General features: G+C 43.3%; 1 protein-coding gene and 2 non-coding genes across 5 annotated transcripts in view; 1 reads left to right on the plus strand and 2 right to left on the minus strand.

Moving 5' to 3' along the window:
• Positions 1–254: 254 nt before the first annotated feature.
• Positions 255–327, minus strand: trnak-uuu (transfer RNA lysine (anticodon UUU)). The gene has a single exon. It is a non-coding gene; the product is annotated as a tRNA-Lys (tRNA).
• A 602-nt stretch (positions 328–929) lies between these two features.
• trnat-ugu (transfer RNA threonine (anticodon UGU)) lies at positions 930–1002 on the minus strand. Its single transcript has one exon. It is a non-coding gene; the product is annotated as a tRNA-Thr (tRNA).
• A 711-nt stretch (positions 1003–1713) lies between these two features.
• LOC114568871 (E3 ubiquitin-protein ligase DTX1) overlaps positions 1714–24597 on the plus strand; it is a 40298-nt gene continuing 17414 nt past the window's right edge. The window contains exons 1-4 of one of the 3 annotated variants that reach the window (XM_028598504.1): positions 1714–2062; positions 3190–3416; positions 17420–17634; positions 17812–18677. In XM_028598504.1, coding sequence (XP_028454305.1) covers positions 3206–3416; positions 17420–17634; positions 17812–18677 — 1292 coding nt within the window. In that variant the 5' untranslated portion in view covers positions 1714–2062; positions 3190–3205. Of the gene's footprint in view, positions 2063–2425; positions 2920–3189; positions 3417–5655; positions 5749–17419; positions 17635–17811; positions 18678–24597 lie in introns of those variants that run through there. The other 2 variants (XM_028598495.1, XM_028598508.1) reach the window with 2 other exon arrangements.

Raw genomic sequence — 24597 nt, forward strand, 5'->3', positions numbered from 1 at the left:
CGCAGATGTGGTGTACCTAAGTACAGATAGAGGGAAAAAAATCAAATAAAGGCCTAGACCAAGATTCAAGCAGCCCCAGGTGTTCCACGAACTTTGGTTTCCCCAAGTCCTACCACATCTTTTTCAAAAGCTAGGTGGTATTTTCCAAGAACTAAAATTGTTTATACTACATTCTAATCTCGCATATGGCACCAAAATGGCTAGGGCCGGGCGTGTACACGCCTAATTGTTTGCAAAAAAAAAAAAAAAACACACGCCCGAACAGGGACTTGAACCCTGGACCCTCAGATTAAAAGTCTGATGCTCTACCGACTGAGCTATCCGGGCTCAGGATAAGATTCGCTGTAGGTAGCATATTCATTTTTTGACATGCTATACAGACGTATTGGCTGGGGATCAGCCTATGTGTCCATTCTTACGGACAAATCAACTCTGGGCGAGTCCAGGATCAGGTCTGGACTGAAAGAAACCTGAAATTTGTAGCATTTGCATTTACTTTTGCATATTAGCATTTTATTAGTAGGAACTTTTTGGTACAGACAATGAATTATCCTAAGTAGATCGTTAAAAAATGCTACATGTATTGACCAATGTAGATCTAGTCAGGGCTTTTCATTAGCTTTTTGCCTTTAGTACGAAATTAAGTTGTGATAATAAATTATTGAGCCTATGTAGATTTTATAATGGTAAAAGTAAAGTTGAAATAGACTACAATAATTTCCTTGTGCAAAAAAACGGAATGAAAAATAGAATGTTAATGTTACAGTGCCATTTAGTTATTTCTGAACTATGATAATTCATTTTCATCTAGGCCTATTATTTTATTTATGTTGTAATATTTTATTGTATTTATTTTGTGTAGCCATGATTGTTTCAAAACAGAAGCGCGTTTCACAATGTATGCATCAGAGAATATGAAAAAATTAATTAGGCCCCAGCGAGATTTGAACTCGCGACCCCTGGTTTACAAGACCAGTGCTCTAACCCCTGAGCTATGGAGCCCGTATTGAAGTGATATGACGTCATATTACCCTAAATAGTTGGTCTACCCAGATTTTTTGATTTTCAGATAAAAATACAAGAAATATTGCGACGTAGAGCATGCGGGGATACGCTCCACTCTTATGTAAACCGACATTTCCCTAAACAGAAATAAGCAAGTAACAATAAAAAACTACCTGAACTGACAATAAGGTAACATCCACACATGTAATCAAGCATTAATTGACAACACATTGAATACGCCCGCCACCCCCCCAAAAAAAAATTAATTTAAAAATAACTGCCTGCGCTGTATTTCATTTCATGATTTCGATTGTAACATGCTCAAAAACGTATGTGAGATTTCCCATTTATCCACCAGGTGGCAGCATGTCATCACCTTGAAAAAGACAAGTGCCTGCAAACGCAAAGCAAACTCCTCATTCAACATCACTCCCAGTAAAAGAAGCTACCTAGCTGTCAGTGAATTTCAGAGTGGCCAAATGGGAAATAATATTTCATTTTATTACATACGTAGGCTACCATAAATAGACATTTGACAATTATGGAATAAACGATATAAACAAACTTCTGGCATGACATGTTTTGGGAGACCGCCTATTGGTTCTCGGCCCCCATGGGGGTTACCGGGCGTGGTGAGGGGCCGGAGACGGCTGTTGGCCCCCCCCCCCCCACACACACACACACACACACACACTTTCCTCTGTAGCCTCACACCAAGCTTTGCCACGGCAAGGTAAAGATGGACGCAAAAGGATAGTCTCAGGGTAAACATGGCAGAGTGTATTTCAACGTATCATGGACTTACCATGTCCATACCCTTAAACCATTAGAGGGAATCTAGTTCCTCTCAGTTTGGACTTTGCATTTTATTACAAAGAGAGAAAAAAGGGGGAATTTGGCTTTGTGTGACCAGAGGGAGAGAAGAAAGAGCCATGGTGGAGCTGAGAGGACCGAAGGGTAACGTTAGATTTAATTCATGAAGAGCTCTGTGGCGAGCCTGGATTTTGTTCCAAGTGTCCTGGACTAGGAAAGTGGACTTAGAAGTTCATATCAACAGGTGAGTGTTTGACTCTAGCCTTCATGTGCAGTGGTGGAAACTGTTATGAATACATAAATGTAAGCAAATGTAATAAATGTAATACAATGTAAGCATCGGGCTGCCGCAACGAATAACAACACCAAGTTTCTAACGCTGTAGTAAGACTGTGAAATATGACCAACATGAGATTAGTCAAGTCGCTACAAATTCCTAACACATAAAAACATCGCATTGGGCCCAATTGCACATTGGACAGTAGGCTACTGTTACATTTGTTTGTAGCAACGTTATAGCTAAATCTCCAGTTTGTGCTTAGTGTTCCTGGGACTCGGACCAGTTGAACCTGTTCTGAAATGACCCGGGTTGGAGAGAGTGGTAAACGTAACGTTAGGCCAAGCTACTGAGGTTGCGCTGTTGGAAGCCACAATACTTTCGCAACATTTCGCTATGCTACGCCCCAAAGAACGGAAGAAAAACACACTAGCTGTTGTCTGCAACCTACCGAGGCTTGTTCTGTCGGGATATCTAGCTCCCGCTCTCCGAGAAATGAGAAGCGTTGTTTTTTAAGCGTATTTCTTTCTGGCAAGAATCCCACAAAACGTGAAAGGCCGTCGCTGGAAGTAAACGACTCGTCGGAGAAGCTATCTGTGTGTCTGGAGCAAGGACTAGCAAAACAAACGACAATATTGAGGCCGCTTTATTGTAGGTTTTACTTTTCGGCTGGTCTTATAACATCGTATTACGGTGTTATGACAAAGACAGTCTGAGTCGAGCGAGGACCGTGATTTCCTTCTCCGCTTGGCCATGCGAGGAGCTCCAATTGACGTAGAAGAATGTTTCACCTTCTCCCGGCGCTAGCTCAGCCGCGGCTCCATGTAAGACAGAAATATTGCCTTTTTTTTTTAAATTTAGGGAACACTCGGTCTGTATTAGTTAACCACGAGGGAGAAAGACACCCATAGAGGGACAGATTAAAAGTGATATCGCCACTGTTTTGTGTGCACATTATGCCACCCTGTTTGCTGTGTGGTTGGCCTCTGCTTTGAGCAAGCAGGCTTTATTTTGGCAAAGAAATCTCTCACGAGGGGCTTAGCAAATAACAAATAAGCGTTTTCCTGTTATTTCATCATTCATTTCCTCCCCAGGGCCAACAATAACAACATGCTCCTGGCCTCTGTCGTGGTGGTGTGGGAATGGCTGAATGAACACGGACGGTGGCGGCCCTACAGCCCCGCCGTCTCCCACCAGATAGAGGCGGCCATCCGGAGCAGTGACCCCCGCGGAGGGAGCGTTGTACTCGGCCAGGTGGACAGCCGGCTATCGCCGTACATCATAGATCTCCAGTCCATGCACCAGTTCAGACAGGACACAGGTAAGGAAGGCGCTTTTCGACGATAGAGGGAGAGAATGCCCTTTGCAAGGGTGTCACTTTGGGCTTTTAAATGAGAGTGCAGGGCCATACAACTCACCTTGTGACATAGGAGAGTGCTTTTACTGGCTTAAAATGGTATGTTGGCAGCTTAAGGTGTTGTACATTACTGTGCATATACTTCTTGGGGATCTATGTGCTGTTTGCTGCTTGTCATGGTCATGGCTTTTTAACAGCCTGCATGCCTTAAGTCAGGGGTGTCGAACTCATTTTCACTAAGGGCCACACTGGAAAAAGAGAATCACACCAAGGGCCACCCATGTAGAGTTTATTTGTTTTTGTTCAGACTTTTTTTGTGGCGTTCTCAAACATTTGTCACCTTTTTTTTGTAAATTTGTTGCTTTTTCTGACATTTTTGTCGCATTTTTGTTGACATTAAGACCTACGAAAGTCATCAAAAGAGTTCCTTAGCCAACATAGAATTTAGTTATTTAGAACTTTTTTAACAACAACCTGTTTCACAGCCTGAATATGAAAACTCTCTGCTTCTGGGGGAATTTCTGGGTCTCAGAGTCGGCAAATCTGCCATATTCTGCTTTGAATGTCCGGTAATTGCAGTTTAAAAAACTCTTTCCTGTGTTTTTGGTTTGGCGCACAACTATAGGCGGGCCAAAATATATTGTGAATGCAAATTGATATACGGGCCGGATCTAAATCAGCAAGGGGCCGGATTTGGCCCGCAGGCCTTGAGTTTGACACATGTGCCTTAAGTCATCATTGACCCCAAAACACACCACTGCATAATACACTCTGTGGAGCTATACAAGATAGAGGTGTAATATCTTCTGCCTGGACTCCTCATATAAGAAATGCATTATTATGTGAGATTCAGGCAATATACTGTTATGGGGCGTTTCCCATCTGAAAAGACACCAACTTTAATTTCAAAGCATAGAACTTAGCATGAGTATGTGCAGCTACATGGAAGTCTGATTTTATTTTTATATCTGGGGGACAACTGTGGTGAGTTTTGAGTAAAATGTGGACAAGAAGAATGAAACCGTTTTCTAAGCTGGTCCAATGACGGGAAGGCGCTGCTTAAAATAGGATGGTGATTGCTTTGTGTTCTGGTTCACTTCCTACATTGAGTTTGTTGCGTTTTGATAATGGCCATCAATAATTGAATGAAAGCCTCGTGTTAACAAGTGAAGGGATTCTGTCTCCAACTTAAGCAAAGCTTCTCATTTGAAATGGAAACGGGAAGACGCAGAAACGACGATCGCTCCAGAACGTAGAGGCACGGCGTGTCCCGTGTAAACAGCGCAATTGGTTCACAATTTTGACGTCACGATGTTGCGCGCCACTTTGGATGTGTCTAGTGTAAAAAAACCTTAAACCTAGTGTCAAGCTTTGTTAATAACTAGCGCGAGACGTGGTGGCGCAGGCCTCCCTAGATGGTGCCCGAGCTATGAGCTCAAAGTAGTCGTTGCTTTTTTCCACAACACCGTTTTTTTAACTTTGCAAAAGTGATCTCTAATGTTTTTTGACACCGCCTCTTCTGTTCCCAGTGTGGTGGCTCCTTTGTTCTACGAAATTCAGAGTTGCGCTGCGATAACTTTTAAATCCTTCGCGCTGAATGCAAAAGGTGTGATGACGTCATTCTTTGGCAGGAATATCCAGCTGGGGACACTACAGAGACTATAAACTTAGCTTAGAAAAAAATAGAAGAAAAGGAAGAGCATTGTGGAACTTCTGTCCGTTAGAAACGGAGAGAAAGTTTGTATGTGTGTGTGTGTGTGTGGCGGTGTTGGGTTGAATTTCAACATTATGATGGTGTGGAGCAGCTGCAAACGACCATTGCACCACTGAGTTAGCTGCGTTCTTTAGCCCTTATCAACTAGCAACGCACACACACACACACAGCAGCTACACACTCCTGACACGAAGAAACAGAGAGAGACCTTGGTATTGTGGAAAGAATGGAATCATTCAAGGCCTGATGAGTAGAGAGTTCACTTTAGTTGTCCTCCCTCTGTAGCCCCCCTTCTCACCCCCCTCTCTCACTCTCTCTCCCCCCTCTGCCTTGGGTCTCTCACCCTCTCCCCCTTCCTCTCCCTCTCTCTTGTACAAGTGTTAAGTTTCATCAATAGGCAAAAGTCCCAAGGGCCTTTCGGTTTTTGCTTCGACTTGGGAGAGATAGAAAGATAGATTGTGTGTGTTTGTGCAGTGGGGGTTGTAGAAGGAGTGGGAGTGGTTGTTGGGAGTTGAGTCTGTATTCTCTCTCTCCCTCTCTGTCCTTCGCTCCTCCACCATTGTTGGATTATGACGAACAGATGTGAGTTACTGCATTGTGGCTGTGAGACACACACACACACACACACACACAGGAGGTGAAAGTCTGAGGGTTTTAAGAAGCAGAACAGACCTCGGAGGCACAGGGGAGGGGTTGTTAGGTTTGGGGGTCGCTCGTTGTTGCAAGTTCAGTAAAGTGGAAGATGAAGGGAAGGAAGAAAGACGAAGAAGGAAAAAGGGAGCAGTCAAAGTTGCAAAGTTTGCACTCAGGATCCAGTTCTAGGTTGGCAAAATACTGGGATTTGCTAAACTCTGACACTCCCATATCAAATCTCATTTTTATTTTAGCCACCTGTTTTTGTTCTATCAGTTGTAGCTAATTAACGTTACTTTAGTGTGTAAGGTACTGTGGATGTACTTTTGCATAGGATAGAGAGGTATGACATGCAACAATATATCGTTAACAATGGTTAATTCCTTAACCATTAGGGCAGGGGTGTCAAACTCAATTTCCCAGAGGGCCACGCTGGAAAATAAGAATCACACCAAGGGCCAGACATGTATCTGGGTGCACAATCTGTATTTACAGTATGATGTAACAGTTTTTCCCCCCACATGTATTCATGTAGTTTATTTAGAGATGGGCAATTTATCAAATTGATTTGATTCATTTGAATATGTGCCTATTGGCTAGTGGCTACATTAGTTTATGACAGTGCCATAAACGGGGACGTGAATAGCATGCAGGAATGGAGAACTTGGACTGACGTGCGCGCGCCCGTGCTCTGTTGCCTTTGATTCCCCGTATCAACTGGCCAAGTTTTGTTAGCGAGGTGCCGTGCTACAGCGTGAAGATTACATTTAGTGGGATCTGTCTGTATGTGCCTGTGAGCTGGCACTAGCCAGCCAACTGTCTGAAGATATCAGAATAATGTCAAGAAGCAGAGGCAGATGAATTTGTGAGACAACTTTTCTGCTCTATCGGTGCGGAAACTGATTATTGAAGTGGATTTAAACAGTCAAATATGAAAGGAGGTTTTAAATGCCCTGCCATCTATACCCCGCCTGCGTCCTCATGCAGGCTCCCATCATGAAGGTTCTCCCCCGGCACAGACAGCGGTGGTTGGAGGAGAGTGGTGTCCTCCTTGCCTTGGGCTTCTGAGTGTCACACTGTTAGCAAAGGTCCCCTCTTAATCTCTTAAAGGTAAAGGTAAAGGTACTTTATTGTCACATACACATACATGTAGCAAAATTCATTCTCTGCATTTAACCCATCCCTCAAGGTAGCAGTGGGCAGCCAATCACAGCGCCCGGGGACCAACTCCAGATCTGAGAAAAGACTGACTTGTCATCAGTTCCTCTAAGGGACGTTTTTCAAACTCTGGGGGCATCTTTTTTTTTCCCTGCCCCTGCAGCATGTTGCTCCTCTCGTTCCAGCTGGTCCTGCTGAAGGAGACACATTCCCAGACCCCCACAATGCCTAGGGGCGTTAGGGTCATTGAGGGGGGGGGGGACTCCCCAGAGACGCAGAGGAGGGGTTTGGATTGTGGTGACAAGAAAGCAGGAGGGAGTGGAACCAAACATTAACATGGACTACATTTACATGCACTCAACAAACCAGGTTAATGGGACAAGCCCAGTTACGACAGGAAATTACACAACATGTTTACAGGCGCTGGCGGTAACTTACTGTAAAACCTGCGCTAGCATGATACGGTTAAGATGCCAACGCCTGAGGGAAATATGTGGCTCTTTTATCTGCTAAATGCTCAAATTCAATTTGTCAACAATTACCTTTACTGGCGTTTTCATAATTTCCATGAGAGATTGTGTCACTGTTAGTGTTGCACCATTTCACACATACAACAAGGACTATTTGAATTTTACATAAATGATTGCGATTGCAAAACCAATACTTCCTGGAGAGAGTTTTGTGTGCAATTTCTGTCTTTGACTGTTACTGTAAAAGGAGACCCGTTACGCTCATTTTCAGCTTCATACTTACTAAATACTTACTTAAATACACTGTGTATTTTGTGTTTCTAATAGAACATGTTTATGTGCTTTACTGTAATGTTCAGTTATTTTCTCATAATGCCCATGGCTGCTGCTCATGTAGTCTCCCTCTGTCTGATATGCTCTGTTGGAGCACCTGTCTCTTTAAGCGAAGAGTGGCGAACTATTTTTGGAAATAGTGTGTCCCGAGGCCCTTTTTGGACCTACTCTGGGAGGCGGTCGGTCCGACTGCCTTTTCGGCCGTCGGGTCGGTGTGTCAGAGCCTTAAAGGTAACGGGGCCTCGTTCATTCCTGTAAAAGTTGCTCAGTGGCGCATGAAGCCAAAAAAAGTTCTTCTGCCGCATTGAAAAATAACCAGATCTTGAGCATTCCTAACGGAGCGGGCTCACTAGAGACCTCGACTCGTATTTTACAGAGCCAGCGAAAACAGGCCTTGTGTAGCGTTACCCGGGTGATGGGCACTGCTTCAGCTGTAAGGGGCCCATTGAGCAGGTGCGCTAGAGACCTCGGCCGGCCGAGCCACCTGTTCTGTCTTTCACCGTCTCTTTTTCTTTTCTCCTCCATCACCCTCTTCCTCTGCTTTTCTCTCACACACTCTATGAAGCTGAAAATTGACTCTGAACCCCAAACTCAGGGGATTGGACTCTTTCAATGTGATTAAAAGGAGAGAGAGAGAGAGAGAGAGAGAGAGAGAGAGAGAGAGAGAGAGCTAAAGGGAGAAGGCGGCACTACAAAGTCAGAGGAGAAAATGAGGCGGGGGTGGTACTATCCGGATCATGTGCACACCATGTGCATGCGTACTGTCTCTTCAACTGGCTCAAGCAAACACTTTTTTTAGCTATAGATATAGACTAATCCAGTGGTTCTCAAACTTATTTCAATAATGTACCCCCATCAAAGTATCTTTTTATTCAAGTACCCCCTGACCAGAACAAAAATTTTTCGGTAGCAACAAAATGCCTAGCTATATAAAGAGGCACAATACAGCGCTCCACCATCAGTGTCTGATTTAGAATGATATTGTAACCTAAAAAAACACTTAAATACTTTCAATTTATTTCAAATATTTAGAATGTATCACTAAATACATTCATTATCATAGTGTATCATTATTTTAGGAATTATGCACGAATGATATATTTTATTTAAAGATCTAATGTGTACCCCCTGCAGTCCTCCAAAGTACCCCTAGGGATACGCGTACCCCCATTTGAGAAACACTGGACTAACCCTTAGTCGATTAGTCAACAGATTGGTTGTTTTGGTCTTAGTCGACTCTGATTTCTTTATGCGATTAGTCATTTATTGTAGGAAAAGGAGACGTTTAATAACCCTGTTAGCTTTCTGTGTTCCATATGATGGATCGTGGAACGCCATTTCTTGTTTGGCAGAAGTTAGCTGGATCCTGCCTGGTCGGTCTGTTTTCTACATGGACACACCATAAATCAGATAGTGGGAAGGGAACCCAGAGAAAAGGATGATGAAAGAGGTGGAGGGGTCACAGCGCTTTGAGTTGTTGTGAAACTCTGTGTGTCAGGTTACTGTGTACTCTGGGGGGGCGGGGGGCGCATCACTCCCTGGATGCTCTGCAACACATGCAAGCAGTGGACGTATATGAAAAGCACGTGAAGACATCAATAAATATGTATGTCACTGTGTCAGACATCGTCTGACAACATATTGAAAACCTAAACTTACCCTAATTTTAACACCCTCACACTTAAACCAGGCTAGTCACATTTTGTTGCCTGTGAAACACGGACCAGACATAACACACACACACACACACACACACACACACACACACACACACACACACACACACACACACTGTCATGTTACTCGGTTTAGAGGGGCTCGCAGAGAGGCAAAGAGATGCACCAAAAGAAATGGAAAGACAAAAGTATTGCTAGAGAATGTGTTTTAGATTGAGATAGATAGATAGATAGATAGATAGATAGATAGATAGAAATGTAATTTTTTTGTTTTGTTATTTTCCGTCAAAACAGAAGCTGTGTTAATGGTTGCTCGAAGCAAGTTTTTCCTCTAAAATGGAGGGGCGCTCCACCGATTTTACATATGCTGTTCAGTTTACTTTCCAAGGAAGACAACTCAGCCAGTGAAAACAGTGGTATCAGAGGTCCAGACTCGTTTTGTCAAACGCAGGTCTGCTGCAGGAAGTCCCATGACGCGCTATCGCTGGTTCTCTCAGACCAGTCACTGACCTGCAGTGTTTTAACTCCACCTTTAGTTTCAGCTCAGAGAGCTCATCTCTCTTGGAACCTTGAGCGAAAACAGGAAACAAAGGAAGATTTAGTCTTGGTGACTCTAGGCCAGCATGACCTTCTAGATCATTTGCGAGGTCATCCTCTCTCTTTCAGTCTCTGTTCTTCTCTTATCCCAGGGTCTTTTCACTCTCTCTTCCTCCTCCTCACTCCCAAACTCTCTTTACCTTTGAGAGAACGATCCCACTGCTTTTGATTTAGCATCCTCTGGACTTCTCTGTTCTCTGTTTCAGTCTTTATATCTTAATATCAGTTCTCTTTTTTTTGTGTGTGTGTTAAGATTTGCCACAAAGTCTTCTTCTTATGTCTTTTTCAGGGATGGGATTTTCATTTTCGACGTTTAACATCTTGATAGAGACTCACATGCTAAATATAAGTTTTGTCATTTCCTCAAACTATTAATGTTGTGAATTTGTGCCTGCTGAATGCATGTAAGCAGATTTCCATGAACTTATGAATGGCGCCCACACTCCCTCCATGCCACCAGCCTTCGTCTGCGTGTTAGCCTACAACGTGAGCCTGGGTCAGTCTCGGGCAAGCTTTGAACTCAAGCGGGAGATAAGGTGACACTCCAACTTTTTAAATCAGCCGCTTCTGCGCGCTCAATCCAAAATCCTCCCGCTCACGCTCTGTTCATATGCTCTGATGCAGACCAATATTCCTGCAATGTCCGCCTCTTACTAACAAACATGTAAGAGACGATGTGTACTAAGATTAACATTAACATAGTATTTCCAGCATTGCCAACTGATGACATTTCGTTGACTTTTAGATTTTCTTCATTTGGCCCAGCCCTAACTCGAAGTGAACATTGTTGTGAAAACCTGTTAGCATCTATCGATTTTGTACCCCAGAGTTAATGCAAGCAAGCTCATTTGTTTGTGGTTGAGTGGTGTTGACGGACACCTCCAGGCATATTTCTCACATCAGGCTGGTGGGAGACGTAGAGGCTGTGAGGATAAGCAGGGTTTCTGCAGGGTCTTAAAAAGTCTAAACTTTCAAAATCAAAATTTGGGGCCTTAAAAACTCTTAAATTCGCCCAAGTATTGTGTTCTAGGTCTTAAATAATTTTAAACAGGTATTAATTTCCCTACGTCCATGTATAACACTCCCTCATTATGCTCATTTTTGTTTGTTTTTATTCTAGTAGTGCTGTAGTGCTTCTGGATTGTACCACAGACATATTCTACAGCTATGGGGGGGAAGTACAAGTTTAGCTGAATTTAGAGCTTAGCTGATGTTGTGATAAAGGCCTTAAATTGAATTCATAACCGTCTTTAAACAGTCTTAAAAAGTCTTACATTTTACTTGGTGAAACCTGCAGGAAGCCTGATAAGGTCTACATAAGACATTTTGTTTGTGCTTTATGGCCATATGCAGTCATTCAAAATGACCTGATTGTGTCCAAAACACGTTGAATTGCAGTCTTGCACAAGGTTCTGCGGCAAAGCTGGTTGGAAACGGCGTAGCGTCAATAATGTCTAGAACAGGCTGAAAGTATAACCAGAGAGGAGGAGAAAGTGCCGGCTCATGTCGGATGCCGGATTTCCCCACAGAGTCACTGCTGTTGAGGGTTTCATGAAAAGTGAGAGAAGCACAAACACCTTCCTGCATGAAGTATGACCCTAACGCCTGCTGGTCAGTCTGCAGTCGTGTGTGTGTGTGTGTGTGTGTGTGTGTGTGTGTGTGTGTGTGTGTGTGTGTGTGTGGGGAGGGGTCAGTGGTAGAGAGAACAATAAAGACCAGATGGCCGGTCTCTTTCTCCACCTGCCGTAGGCCTCTTTGTCCTCTCTCACCCTCTCATTTCACTCACTTTAACTTCTCTCACTGGCGCTCATACACATTTATACTTATTTCCCATGTCTACTTTGGCTTTTAGTTCTTTTCCACACACGACACAACAATGTCTTCACCTTCCAGATGTGTACAGTTTGTTCAGCTAAGTGTGTATGTTCTTGGTTTTGTTAAATGACTTTGAACTTTTTTTCTATTTTCTTTTCAGTAGACGCAGGATAGACCATGGCTTATTTAAAATCCTGCACTCACATAGAAATGCAGTCTGACCAGTGCATAAATCCAGTGTGGCCACACCCAGCCATACTGCACTTGATTCCAACTGTGACAGACCTTTGAAAGCAGCAGCAGCAGGCCTTGTGTTGATCCAGCTCTGACAGAATTTAGAAGGGGTGTGGTACTGTGAGAGAGCAGCAGGATTAAGGCTGTAAAGCTGTGTACAATGCATTGAAAAAAGCATGCACATTATTTGTGCGTAAACACAGTACCACAGCTGGAACTGTCAGAGCCAGTAACACCTGCTTTTATCGGACACGTCTTGGTTCATTTGTAGACATGGGGCACACCCAAGCATACCTACATCCACATTAACACATGATTACACATACTGTACACACACACACACACACACCCAGTCCCATGTGCTTACTAGCTTACAGGGAGCACAGTTGAGGATAAAAGGGGCGAGAAAAGTCTTTTGTTATTAATTTCTATCCTGGCTCCTCTTGAATTGTTGACCATGTTTCACATTTTGTTGAAGAGTTCTTTCTTTCTTTCTTTCTTTCATTTATTATACAGGAAAGTTAAAAGTAACATTAAGTTACAATATAAACGGGCCTGACTCAGTTTAAAAACTGGTTTCCATCAGGTTCCTGTTCTGCAGAAACATGGAACATTGGACACAACTTACAGTACACAAGGACAGAGACATTTGTACAGGACATCTGCATGGACTAGACAGATACAGACAGCTAAAACAAATAATACAGTTACGGCACATGAGGACAAAAACATTGGTACAAGACGTTAGCATGGGTTAGACAGATACAGACAACTGAAAACAACAATATAGACAAGTGCAAACAAGACTTGGACAATACATGAACAATCAATGTGTGAAAGTGTAACTGTTGAGAAGGAACCGTTTGTTATGCCTTTTTGAAGGGGCAAGGTGGAGGCCATGATGTCTCTCTCTCTCTCTCTCATGGGTGGGCCAAATTCTCTGGGCGGGCAAAGCAGAGAAAGTGGAGGTAGTGGAGTAGCTCTAAAAATAGAGTTGGTGTCCCGCCGTGACTGAATGAATGTAACTATGTTATAAAAACATAAATTGGCACGGTTCATCTGGATCAGTCATGTCATGGCCAAATCACCTGCTTAATCAGGTCAGTATCAGAGCAGATACCAGGACAGCATATGGAATGAGTGGATCCATAAATTGCAGTCCGACAGAGCACAGATAAAAGCTTTTAACCACACACAGAATGCTAATTGAGCTACTGGATGCACACAACTATCTTTCTCATAATGGCTCTTGCTTACGTTATTCCTTTTAGCATTAGCATAACGAAGAGGCTAGGAATGAGTGCCCATGTGGTTTTTTCCTGTTTGACGCCGCAGCAAGTCCATCGGGTTAACTAGTTCTCTGAAGGTGAAACTACATAAAAGATGAAGTGAAATTACGTAACATCTAAGTCTGCACATCAGAGCAGCTTTGGATTAATATTAATTACCAGCAATTAACCATGTCATCTTTGTTGTTGAAGTCTAATTTCTATTACTCTTTGCAAAGGCTTATTTTTTAGTGATCGTATCTTTGCATACAAGCAGACAATGCATTCAAATTCTATTGGGAATCTCCATTTTGACACTTGGGCCATGGTGGGTACTGTTTTTTGGAGCTGCCTCTGTCCCACCACCGCTAGGACGAACAGCATCTCCTGCCCATATCAGAAAAACCAGCGCAGCTTGGCCTCAGTCTGCTTCTTTGTCTTTCTGTGAATGGACTCATTCGCTCTGCAGTTTGAGAGAGCAGGTCAAGTGCTCCCCTCCGCGCTGGATACATTCAACAGAGAGTGAGAGAGGAAGATGAGTTGGGAGGGCAGTGTCTTATACTTTCACAAACAATCTCTTTTTATCTTTGTCTCACATACATTAGAGAGACTCTTTGCATATCTGGCTGTGTCTTGCTGTAACATACACTCAGTCCTCCAAAGGGACCTATCGGCATCTTCTTTTTAGGGATTCCTGCAGCAAGGTAAATGAACTATAGACACAGCAAGCAGTACAGTAGGGGATAGCTCAGTTGGGTAACTCACTCTCTATCTGTCTCTCTGTCCACAACAAACAAATGCGGCCCCGTCCATTCAACTTTTTCCTTTTGATGTCTGTATGCTGATGCCACTCTGCCAATATCACCTCTTTGTACTAGTCTTTCTCTCACTCACTCTCAAGCACACCCACACACACACACACACACACATGCCTTCCTCGTGTCCTGGCATGGATTGAATAGCCTGTTACCCCTGGAGACAGAGGTAGTTTCTGGTTGGTTGGTTTGTTTAGGGACCCTCCTCCCACCCCTCTGTCCCACTGGGAGACAGAAACGTTGTTGTGCTCTGGTTATTTATTTGTGTTTTTAATTATTTATCCAGTTGTGCTCTGATTGTTTGCATGCCTTCAATCAGTGAAATATTGAATTGAAAGTAAAAATGAATGTGAGTGCTTTAACTCACAGCCCCTCTGGTGGGTATGTTTACCCACTCATCCAAGTATTTTAATATCATCATGGCTCTATGGATGTTACATAAGCAAATTGTCAAGTCCCTTTTTTAAGACCCTTTTAGTGTATTCATTCTTCCTGCTGGCAGGTTGTTTATTTATAGGCAGCCTAATGGAAATGCAACTGACTCACATTTTTCTAGCATTTTTGAATAAGGGCTGAGCTAAATGGAAATGAATATTGGTCTTCCCATTAGGGCTGTGCTCGATTGAAGAAATTCTTAGTCGACTAACACTCATTCAATTGTATCGACTAATCGATTAGTTGATTTAATCGACAGATCTGTAAATCTGAGTTTCTCCGCAAAGAGTCATGCAAAAGCACCACTTTAATTCTTGTGTTTACCAGAGATGTGCTCGTACTAGGGGTGTGACGAGACGCTTACTCCACGAGACGAGACACATCACGAGATTGGGTTCACGAGAACGAGACGAGACGAGATTTTAAATTTTTTTTTTTAAAGAAATCCTCAATGATGAAATATATGAATGGAAAATAGTTTTTTTATTCAACTGAAAAATCACAAAATGCAAAACAATTTAGGTGCCTTTTGAAATCAACTATTAATGATGAATGTTATTTAACTTTTTTTTTACTATTTTAATGAATCATATGCAGTAAAGGACATGCAAACACTGCAAAATGTTTTGTATAAAATCTACCAACTGGCTTCTGCCCTGTGAAATCTAACTCCTTTCCACAAATCGAACATAAAAAAATAAACAGTATAAATAAAATAAATGTGTAAACAACAGAAAATGTTTAAATGCAAACAGTAAGTGTATCAATAACCAAAGTACTGCTCTCTCAAAACTACAAGTGCAAACAGAAACAATTTTTTCTATAAGATAAACTACACAGAACAGCCTAAGATATGGTCATGTTATTTTTCAAGAATATAAGCATGTCGACTATTTCTGGCAGCAGTTGAGACCTTTGGGCAGTAACTATGTCTCCTGCAGTAGAAAAAAACACACTCACTTGGAACTGAGGTAGCAGGGATGGAAAGGTATGCTTTGGCAAGTGGAGACAGCAAAGGATATTTAGGAGTTGCGAAATCCGACATTTTCCACCACAGAAAATGGCCTCATATCAGCTGCAATGAAAACGCCTATGTCCCTCGTTATTGCCGTGGCTCTTGCACTTACCGGTGGCAGAGATGCAAAGGCTTTTAGAGTTGTTTGGCCTTTTAATGTTTTTGTCGCTGGTGCTGTAGTTAGTAGAGAGCTGTGGTGGTGCTGTAAGTGTTTTTGCATAGTGCTCGTGTTAGCCGCGGTATATCGGTATTTTTTCTTACAATATTTACATATTGTGTTCGTCTTGTCTGTCACTCTTTCGCCGTTTATTATTTCCGCAGGAAAACCAAAATGTTTGCACACAAATGATTTAAAAAGTGGCAGGGGATCTTCAATAGTAATTTCACGCTCCATCACGCTGACATCACATCGCCTCACGAGACAACTTTTCACCTCGACGAGAAGTCTCGTCACGTTTTAATCTCGCGAGATCTCGTTTTACGAGATCTCGTCACACCCTTAGCTCGTACGTTTGAAAAAAGCATCAAACATGACTAATTGACTAATCTAAGTTGACTAAGACCAAATATTCTATTTCAGATGTTTTGAGAGTCTGGTGATGTTAACCGTTGCGCGGGCTGCTACTGCACGTGATTTCATGAAGTTTGTCCAGAGCCTCTGGCTTGTGCAGGAAGTAGTTCTTAACCCATTATGAATAGGGTTGGGTACCGAAACCCGGTTCCACTATGGAACCGGTAGTATTCGGACCGATTAGAACGCAAATTTCTTTTTTTCTTTCTCCCTTTTCTGCAGAGTGGCGCACATGCCTGCCTGTGAAGCGCGTGTCCGCGCTATTCTCCAACGAGCACTCTACAATCCCTGCTGATAGACGGCTTTTTGTACACACTCCGAAAATATCCCACTTTCTCTGTAGTCTACCGTTAGCTAGCTATCGTAAATGCATGCTACTTTTAAAATGCCATATTTTCCATCTGGGCTCACCAAAACGGACGTGAAAGCATATTAACCATTCACTGCACGGGATCGCTAGTAAACCTATTACACTTGCTCTGCTAGTCTATTGTTCAGGAAAAAACCCTGTAGCCTGGTGGTGGGGGAGGCAGGACAGCCTCCCCAAATTGTCTTTCAAACTCCTACCTGTGTGTGTACAGACCTTTTGGACACCGTCTGAGAGAGTTTTCTCCTGTGCAGGACATGCCATAAGTCAGAAGAGGTGTAGTATTTTGCCAGAGAAGGCAATTATTTTTCGGCAAAAGAACTGCTAAAGTTTGAAGCTGGTTGGCATACCAACTCAACAACATTTATTTTGTTGTTACTTGTTAATAGTGTAACTGTTATTTGTTAAATTATTGTAGTTATGTGTTAGGTGACTTAGGTTTACTTATTATTAATGAGTGTGTTAATATATTGTTAAATTTAAATAATTTTCAATTGAAAAAACTCCATAAAAGAGCATTTCTTTGATGTCATTTTTCAGTTTTTCAAGAATCGGTTTAGGAATCGGAATTGTTTTAAAAGTATTTAATAGTAATTCGGTTTGGCAACGGAATCGTAAAAATCCAAACGGTACCCAACCCTACTTATGATGCCTGAGCGCTGTCCTCATGGTCATTTTGTTCTCGCTTCATCTCTTTTATTGGCATTACTACATTTACTTTATTCAATTTGACATTAATACATTGTAATTGTTTGATTGTCATTTTTTTTTATCCGGTGGAGAGGCTCGTAGTTAACGATTGAAGAAACTTATTGGGACAAAGTAATCGAGGCACATTTTTAATTTTTCCTGTCGTTCGTTTTCAGGAACCATCCGTCCCGTTCGGAGGAGTTTTTATGACCCAGCCTCAGCCCCGGGTCAGGGCTGGCAGTGGGAGTGGGAAAACGATGCAGGTACGTGGACGGCCTACGACATGGAGGTGGCCATCGCCATCGAGAACGCCCACAGTCGGCAGCAGCCCTGCCTCGACCTGACTCCGCTCGGCTTCTGCTACCTCATCGATTTTCAGAACATGACACAGGTGTGTTTAAATTAGTTATATGGACATCGATGACAAAATCAACTTGACACTTCTTACATACCTGTAATTATTTTACTAAATGACTGATATTTAGCTTTCAAGCTGCAGCATATGAGGTTTAACTAGTAATCAAAAATGGCATAAGAACATCAAATGTTGCGTTGTGGCCTCCTGCAGGTGAACAGACAGAGCCAGAGGTGTCGGAGGCTGCAGAGACGCGCCGACATGGCCTACCCTCTAGTGTCCAGTCCTCTCCCAATACCAAAGGGAAGCGGTGCAGGAGGAGGCATAACAGGAGCCCTGCTGGGTGTCGGGGTGTCGGGGGCAAGCTCTTTCTACTCCAATGGGGGCTTACAGGCTACTGGATTGGGCCAACCTTGCTCCTGCCAGCAGTGCATGCTGGTTCTTAGCGTAAAGTCCAATACAGGAGGAGCAGGGGCACAGACTCTAGGTAGACGCTCACTAACCATGCAGCGGCCCAAGAACTCAGCGCCCGTGGTCTCTAAACCCCTGAGTCCGTCTAAATCAGCCACTCTGGGGCGAGGACTGCAGCAGAACTCCAACTCCAACTCCAACTACTATCAGACGCTGCCGCACGGTCTCGCCATCTCCAAAAACACCGCCTCTCCAAGACGGAACGCCCAGCTGTTTGCTCAGTCGCTGGCTGCCCTCACCGCTGGCACCTCCGCTCTGGGAATCTCCTCGTCTTCCAACAGGCCGCCTCCGCCGTCCCTCCCGCCTCCCCAGCCTCCATCATCCAACCCCAACTTGATCCCCCCATCCGTTCTGGCCAAGCACTCCTCATCTTCTGCCAACGAGTCAGTGCCAACCGCCACATTAATTACCCCTGCCAACAGCGTGACCACGCCCCCTTCTCCTGTGCCATCTCCGTCGCCGATGGTGATGAAGCCGCAGCGCCCACCGACGTCCGTGGCAACGGTGTGCCACGCCCCGTTGCCACCGAGATCAAGCTTGGCCGGGCTGAGCCGACCGGCATTACAGAGGATTGCGATGGCCCAATCCAGAGCGCTCATAGCATCAGGGTGAGTAAAATAAACCATGGATGTGATTTTATTTTTATTTTTTTCAGAATTTTTGACTTGAAACCACAACCCTGCTTCTGGGCTTCTATCCAACCAAATCTTGTTGTCCATGAACTATCAAGCTCTCCGGCCAAATTAGACCACATCGGGATATCAAAGCCATTGACAATCACTTAACATCAGCTGCTGTGGTTCTGAGTGACAGATGATTAAAGGTTTTTAAGTAACTGTCTGGCAGTTTTTGACCTGCCATAGAGAGGCGAAGTCCCTCCCCTTCCAGCGGACCGCCATGGGACCTTAACTCGGAAAAAATATGAACGGTATTGAATAATTTACCTCTCCCCGTTCACTACCGTTAATATTTTTTCCGGATTAAGGTCCCATGAGGTCCACCGGCAGGGGAGGGACTTTGTGTGTCGAGATGGCAAGACGAGTGCTTAGGGAGCGTCTACAAACTACAACACCGAAAACAGATACACAAATATTTATTAATTCAATAATTAAATAAGGTAGTGTCTCCAAACTTACCTCAATTATAACTTTACTCCTGCTAGTTGTACTACAGCACTTACTTTAAAAAAAGTAAGCATATGCATATTTTTGAAAATATTTTTGTATCTCTTTTCGGTGTTGTAGATTGTAGACGGTCCCTAAGCACTCAACTTGCCGTCTCAACACCGGAACTAAACAGCTAAATTAGCACAACTTTTATGCATTTCTTTCACATCTACTGCAGTCAGATTCACTGTGTTCACTCGGAAGGAAACACTTCACATGGGTAGGCACTTGTAATGACATTTTGAACACTTAAAACTTGCCTGGTTTCAGCCTCCTGGGTGCTAACGCTAGCAGGAGGATAACATGGTGTAGGCAGCACTCCAAATTTACAAACAACAGTGTTGAAATCGACTGGAATTCTCCTTTAAGTACTAAGCCTGTTATAAATGTTAATTTTCTGTACACTGTGAATCTATAGCATGTGAGTGTTTTCTACCGTACACACCGCTGTCATCATCATCTGTTCACTGGCCCCGAGCAGCGGAGAGTAAATCAATGACATAACAACAGTTGTTAGTATTCATTGTGTTATGTCTTGAACACACCTGATGCAACCCACTCATCACGGTGGTGTTATTTTGTGCGCGGATGCAGACGCTCAGTATTCTCCTGCTTTTAGAACCTTTGCCAATCACATGACTGTAGAACACACCACACAACAAGACCACCGACTGCTGAAGTAGACGCACACCAGCAGCTTCATTAAAGCCCTGAGGAAGAGGAAGGTGATGAGGGTGCACTCCGAGGGCTGAAAAATTATCATATTTTTGATCTTTTTTGAAAAAAGAATTTTCACAATTAACATCGCAAGTAGCAGCAGGATCATAATAACCAAGACTCATAAAGCTCCTGCTTTGCTTTGCTGTTTCTAAATTCAGATTTAGAGGGAACAACAACAGTTGGTTCTAAATCTAAATGCAGACCAACATTTTGTGGCCCTATTTTTCATTTGGCAGATCAGAGCAAGATGCAGATAATCGACTTGAAAATTATTGATTTACAGTGGGGGAAATAAGTATTTGACCCCTTGCTGATTTTGCAGGTTTGCCCACTTACAAAGAATGCAAAAATCTACAATTTTAATCATATTTACATTCTAACAGTGAAAGACAGAATCCCAAAGAAAATTCCAGAAAATCACATCATATGAATTTATTAAAATTGATAACCATCTGATGAGGAAAAACAAGTATTTGACCCCCTGGACAAACAGCAAGTATTCTGGCTCCTACAAGCCAGTTAGTCTTTCTTTAAGACACAGCCCCAATCCGAACCAATTATCTACATCAAATACACCTGCCTCACCTCGTTACCTGTATAAAAGACACCTGTCAACACCCAAACAACCAGCATCCAACATCACCACCATGGGCAAGACCAAAGAGCTTTCTCACGGACATCAGGGACAAGATTGTTGATCTGCACAAGGCTGGGATGGGCTACAAGAGAATCGGAAAGCAACTTGGAGAAAAAGATCAACTGTCGGTGCAGTTATCAGGAAATGGAAGAAGCACCACACCACCGCCAACCTCCCTCGGTCTGGGCCTCCACACAAGATCTTGCCTCGTGGGGTGTCCCTGATCATGCGAACGGTGAGGAATCATCCCAAAACCACAAGGGGGGAACTGATGAATCAACTGAAGGCAGCTGGGACCACAGTTACAAAAGAAACGGTTGGTAACACACTACGCCGTCATGGATTGAAATCCTGCAGCGCACGCAAAGGTCCCCCTGCTCAAGAAGAAACATGTACAGGCCCGCATGAAGTTCGCCATTCACCACCTGGACGACTCAGAAGAGGCCTGGAAGAAGGTGATGTGGTCAGATGAGACCAAAATAGAACTTTTTGGCCTCAACTCAACTCGTCGTGTTTGGAAGGCAAAGAACACCGAGTACAACCCAAAGAACACCATCCCCACCGTCAAGCATGGTGGTGGCAACATCATGCTTTGGGGGTGCTTTTCAGCCAAGGGGACGGGACAACTCCATCGTATTGAGGGGAGGATGGACGGGGCCATGTATCGTGGAATTCTGGACCGACATCTCCTTCCCTCAGTGAGAGAGCTGAAGATGGGTCGAGGATGGGTGTTTCAGCACGACAACGACCCTAAGCACACCGCCAAAGCAACAAAAGATTGGCTGAAGAAGAAGCACATCAAGGTTCTGGAGTGGCCTAGCCAGTCTCCAGACCTGAATCCGATTGAAAATCTTTGGAGGGAGCTTAAAATTCGAGTTGCCAGGCGACAACCTCGGAACATGAATGATTTGGAGGATTTTCTGGAATTTTCTTTGGGATTCTGTCTTTCACTGTTAGAATGTACATATGATTAAAATTGTAGATTTTTGCATTCTTTGTAAGTGGGCAAACCTGCAAAATCAGCAAGGGGTCAAATACTTATTTCCCCCACTGTATATATTCCTCTAGTCCGTAAGTGTCCACAGATCAAAAGGATAACAAGGTTTTTTCACAAGAATTAATCCAGGTTATGAATATTGTCCTGTAGAACCCATGCTAATTGTCCGCTAACTGTCTGCTAACTTCATTAGCCGATCTTGTTCCGTCTGAAATAATATATTTCTCCTTGCCCTGCACCGTGTTGCTGGGTATAGTTGTTTTCCTCAGGTTGCTGCCTACACAATGAAATTATCCCCACCTTTTTCTGTTAAGTTTTATCCCCGGGACAACCCCGGACGCCCAAACAAGCGCTCCCACTGTGGAGCGTCAATACGCTCGCGCCATCTCTCTGAGCAGCCATCTTAGAAAAAAGCTGTCATTGGCTATCAACACGTCAATCATGGCAGTTGTAGCCAATCACATTCCCTTTCCAACGGTATATAGCATGATAGGAATATCCAATGGGAACCAGTCCAAATGAATGGGTAACAGACCTAAGCCCCGCCTCCCAGAGCCAGCATGCGCATACATGTGATTTATGAGAAAAAAATATGATCAACAGTGTTTGAATGAATGTAAAAAGGTTTTTTAAGTCATTTTAAGTATTTCGTATGTTTTTTCTAATAGCATAGAAGTGAGTAAAAGCATTTAGCAACATTTGGTCACTTGGAGAAGTTTTGGAGAGGTTTTGGCACACCGGTGACACTTGTTATACCAAATACTGAAAACTCCCTAGCTCCCACTAGGTTAGGACTAGAGTTCTAAAACTTTATATAGGTATTCTTGACAAGGTGTAGAAGGCTGGTGTTGTGTCCTGCATAGTGTGGCACAAAGTATTTTTTTGTTATTTTTTTTCAAAAATTACGTTTTTTTAGACCGGACCAAAATAACTATTTTGAACCATGTTTGAACTGTTGTAGTGTATGTTCTGTTTTAATCACCTGCTAATCAAGCACATGTCTATAAAGTAGAAGAAATTAGGTTTCAAATGATGCCTCATACATGTATTTTGGCCTTACAGTTCTTCTGTTATAAGCGTTTCCCTTTGGGAACGAGAAATAGGCGAAAATCAGGCAAAAGAGGTGGATGTTAACAGGTTAAATACTTTGTGTGTTGAGAAAAATGCACTAAACGGAAGTGAAGGCGATAATGAATTCCTCATGAAGGTGACGGATAGATTCACAGGCAAGTGACAGCGAAGAAGAATATTAAAACCTGAGACCAATGAGATTCAGTAGCACCAACCTCCGTGCATGTGTCTCGTGTCAGCAGTGCTAGCAGGCAGTGAATTCTGATGACCTTAAAAGGCTAAAACACATGTTCTAATGCCTGTTAAGTATCAACAAATGTAGATTCATGAGAACTCAAAGAATCTTCATTAAAATGGGAGCAAGGCCAAACTGAAGTTATAAAATATTAACCTGACCATGTGGCTGGTAACTTGAAATGTGTGTGTGTGTGTGCGTGTGCGTGTGCGTGCGTGCGTGCGTGCAGACATGCATGCGTGCCGACATGCATGCGTGCCATTGGTGTGTGTCAAAAGTCAGCCGAGCCTTCTGTGTGTTGTTCATCTGTAAAGTGGCATCTGTAGAATGGAGGGGGGTGGGGGCGGGTGGGGGTTCTGTAAGAGGAAAGGCGAGCGAGTGTGAAGGCCATGGGTCAGCAGTACCTCCCTCTCTCTAAAGCTATTTTTTGCATAGAAGGGTATGCGCAGTGCAAAGGTTGGAGCATGGGTCCACCCAGACTTCCAGTTAACTGCCTCGAATTGGAAGCCACTGTGGAGACCTCAGGAATCATGTGAACACACAAAGTAAAAACACACATGCTGTATTGAATTTCACTTTAAACGTAAGAGGTGGACGAAACAAAAACTGTGAATGTGCAAGCCCGTAAGCCCTATATCTCTGAAACATGAGAATCTCACTATGGGGAACAATCATAGTGAAGATAAACCGGTCTTCTCATGTCTTTGGTTCACACCTCCAACACATAATATTCAGTTTTTTGCTCTTATTCCCAAAAAAGACAAAATTCCGACTAAGCTGTTTTCATGCCTAATGAAAGTGAATATTCCACTTTTATTCCTGTTTGCAAGTTTTCCCCTGGTGGCGGACCGTGCAAACACAGCCTCGCTCTTTCATTCCTTCAACCACCTTCTTGAACATGTCGGCGTTGTTTTCACGTATCCAAAAACTGTCGATATCCAAGTCTTTCCTAACAATAAGAAGTAGGTGTGTTTTTTCTTCCGAGCCAGAAATTTGGGCTTTTTCTTTTGGGCATGCGTCTCTGCTGCACCCTTGCAAACCGTTGGCTAGTTGGTTTGTTAAGTAGTAAACTGGAAACACAAATACACAAAAAAAAACATGTAAGCAACTGACACTGTTGACCAGCTGCAGATGATGAATAAGCTGTATGAAAATGATCACAAGCTTGACATGTGCAAACACAACAAAGTGCCAGCGTTTCCCACTCTCCTCTCACACTGCTCTCCTCTGAGCCTGAACACTTTCTAGCTCTTCTTCCCCAAGTACACTAGAACTCCTTCATCTTTTCCAATCATTCTCTAGCCCTCAACCTCCTCCTATTCTTCCCTGTCATCTCTTTTATCATCATATTTTTCTCTGATGTGAGCTAAGACTTTCCAACAAAGCCTCTCAACAACTCCCTCCATGTTACTTTTGTCTCTCCTATCTCTACCTGCAGCTTTGCAAATCCCTGTTAAAAGGAGCACGTCGACTTATTGGGACTTTGTCTTATTCACCGTATCCCCCAGAGTTAGACAAGTCCATACATACCCTTCTCATCTCAGAAAGGCGAAGCACTGCTACTTCTGCTACTTGGGCGGTTTGATTTTCACCTGAGAAGCCCCGTGGTGAGGAGCAGAGAGTAACAATGGTGCTTTTCAGGTGTTGAGCTAATCACTCCACCCAAGTAGCAGTGCTTCGCCTTTCTGAGAATATAGTTCCC

Source organism: Perca flavescens, chromosome 2 (assembly GCF_004354835.1).
Source record: "Perca flavescens isolate YP-PL-M2 chromosome 2, PFLA_1.0, whole genome shotgun sequence".
Taxonomy (NCBI): domain Eukaryota; kingdom Metazoa; phylum Chordata; class Actinopteri; order Perciformes; family Percidae; genus Perca; species Perca flavescens.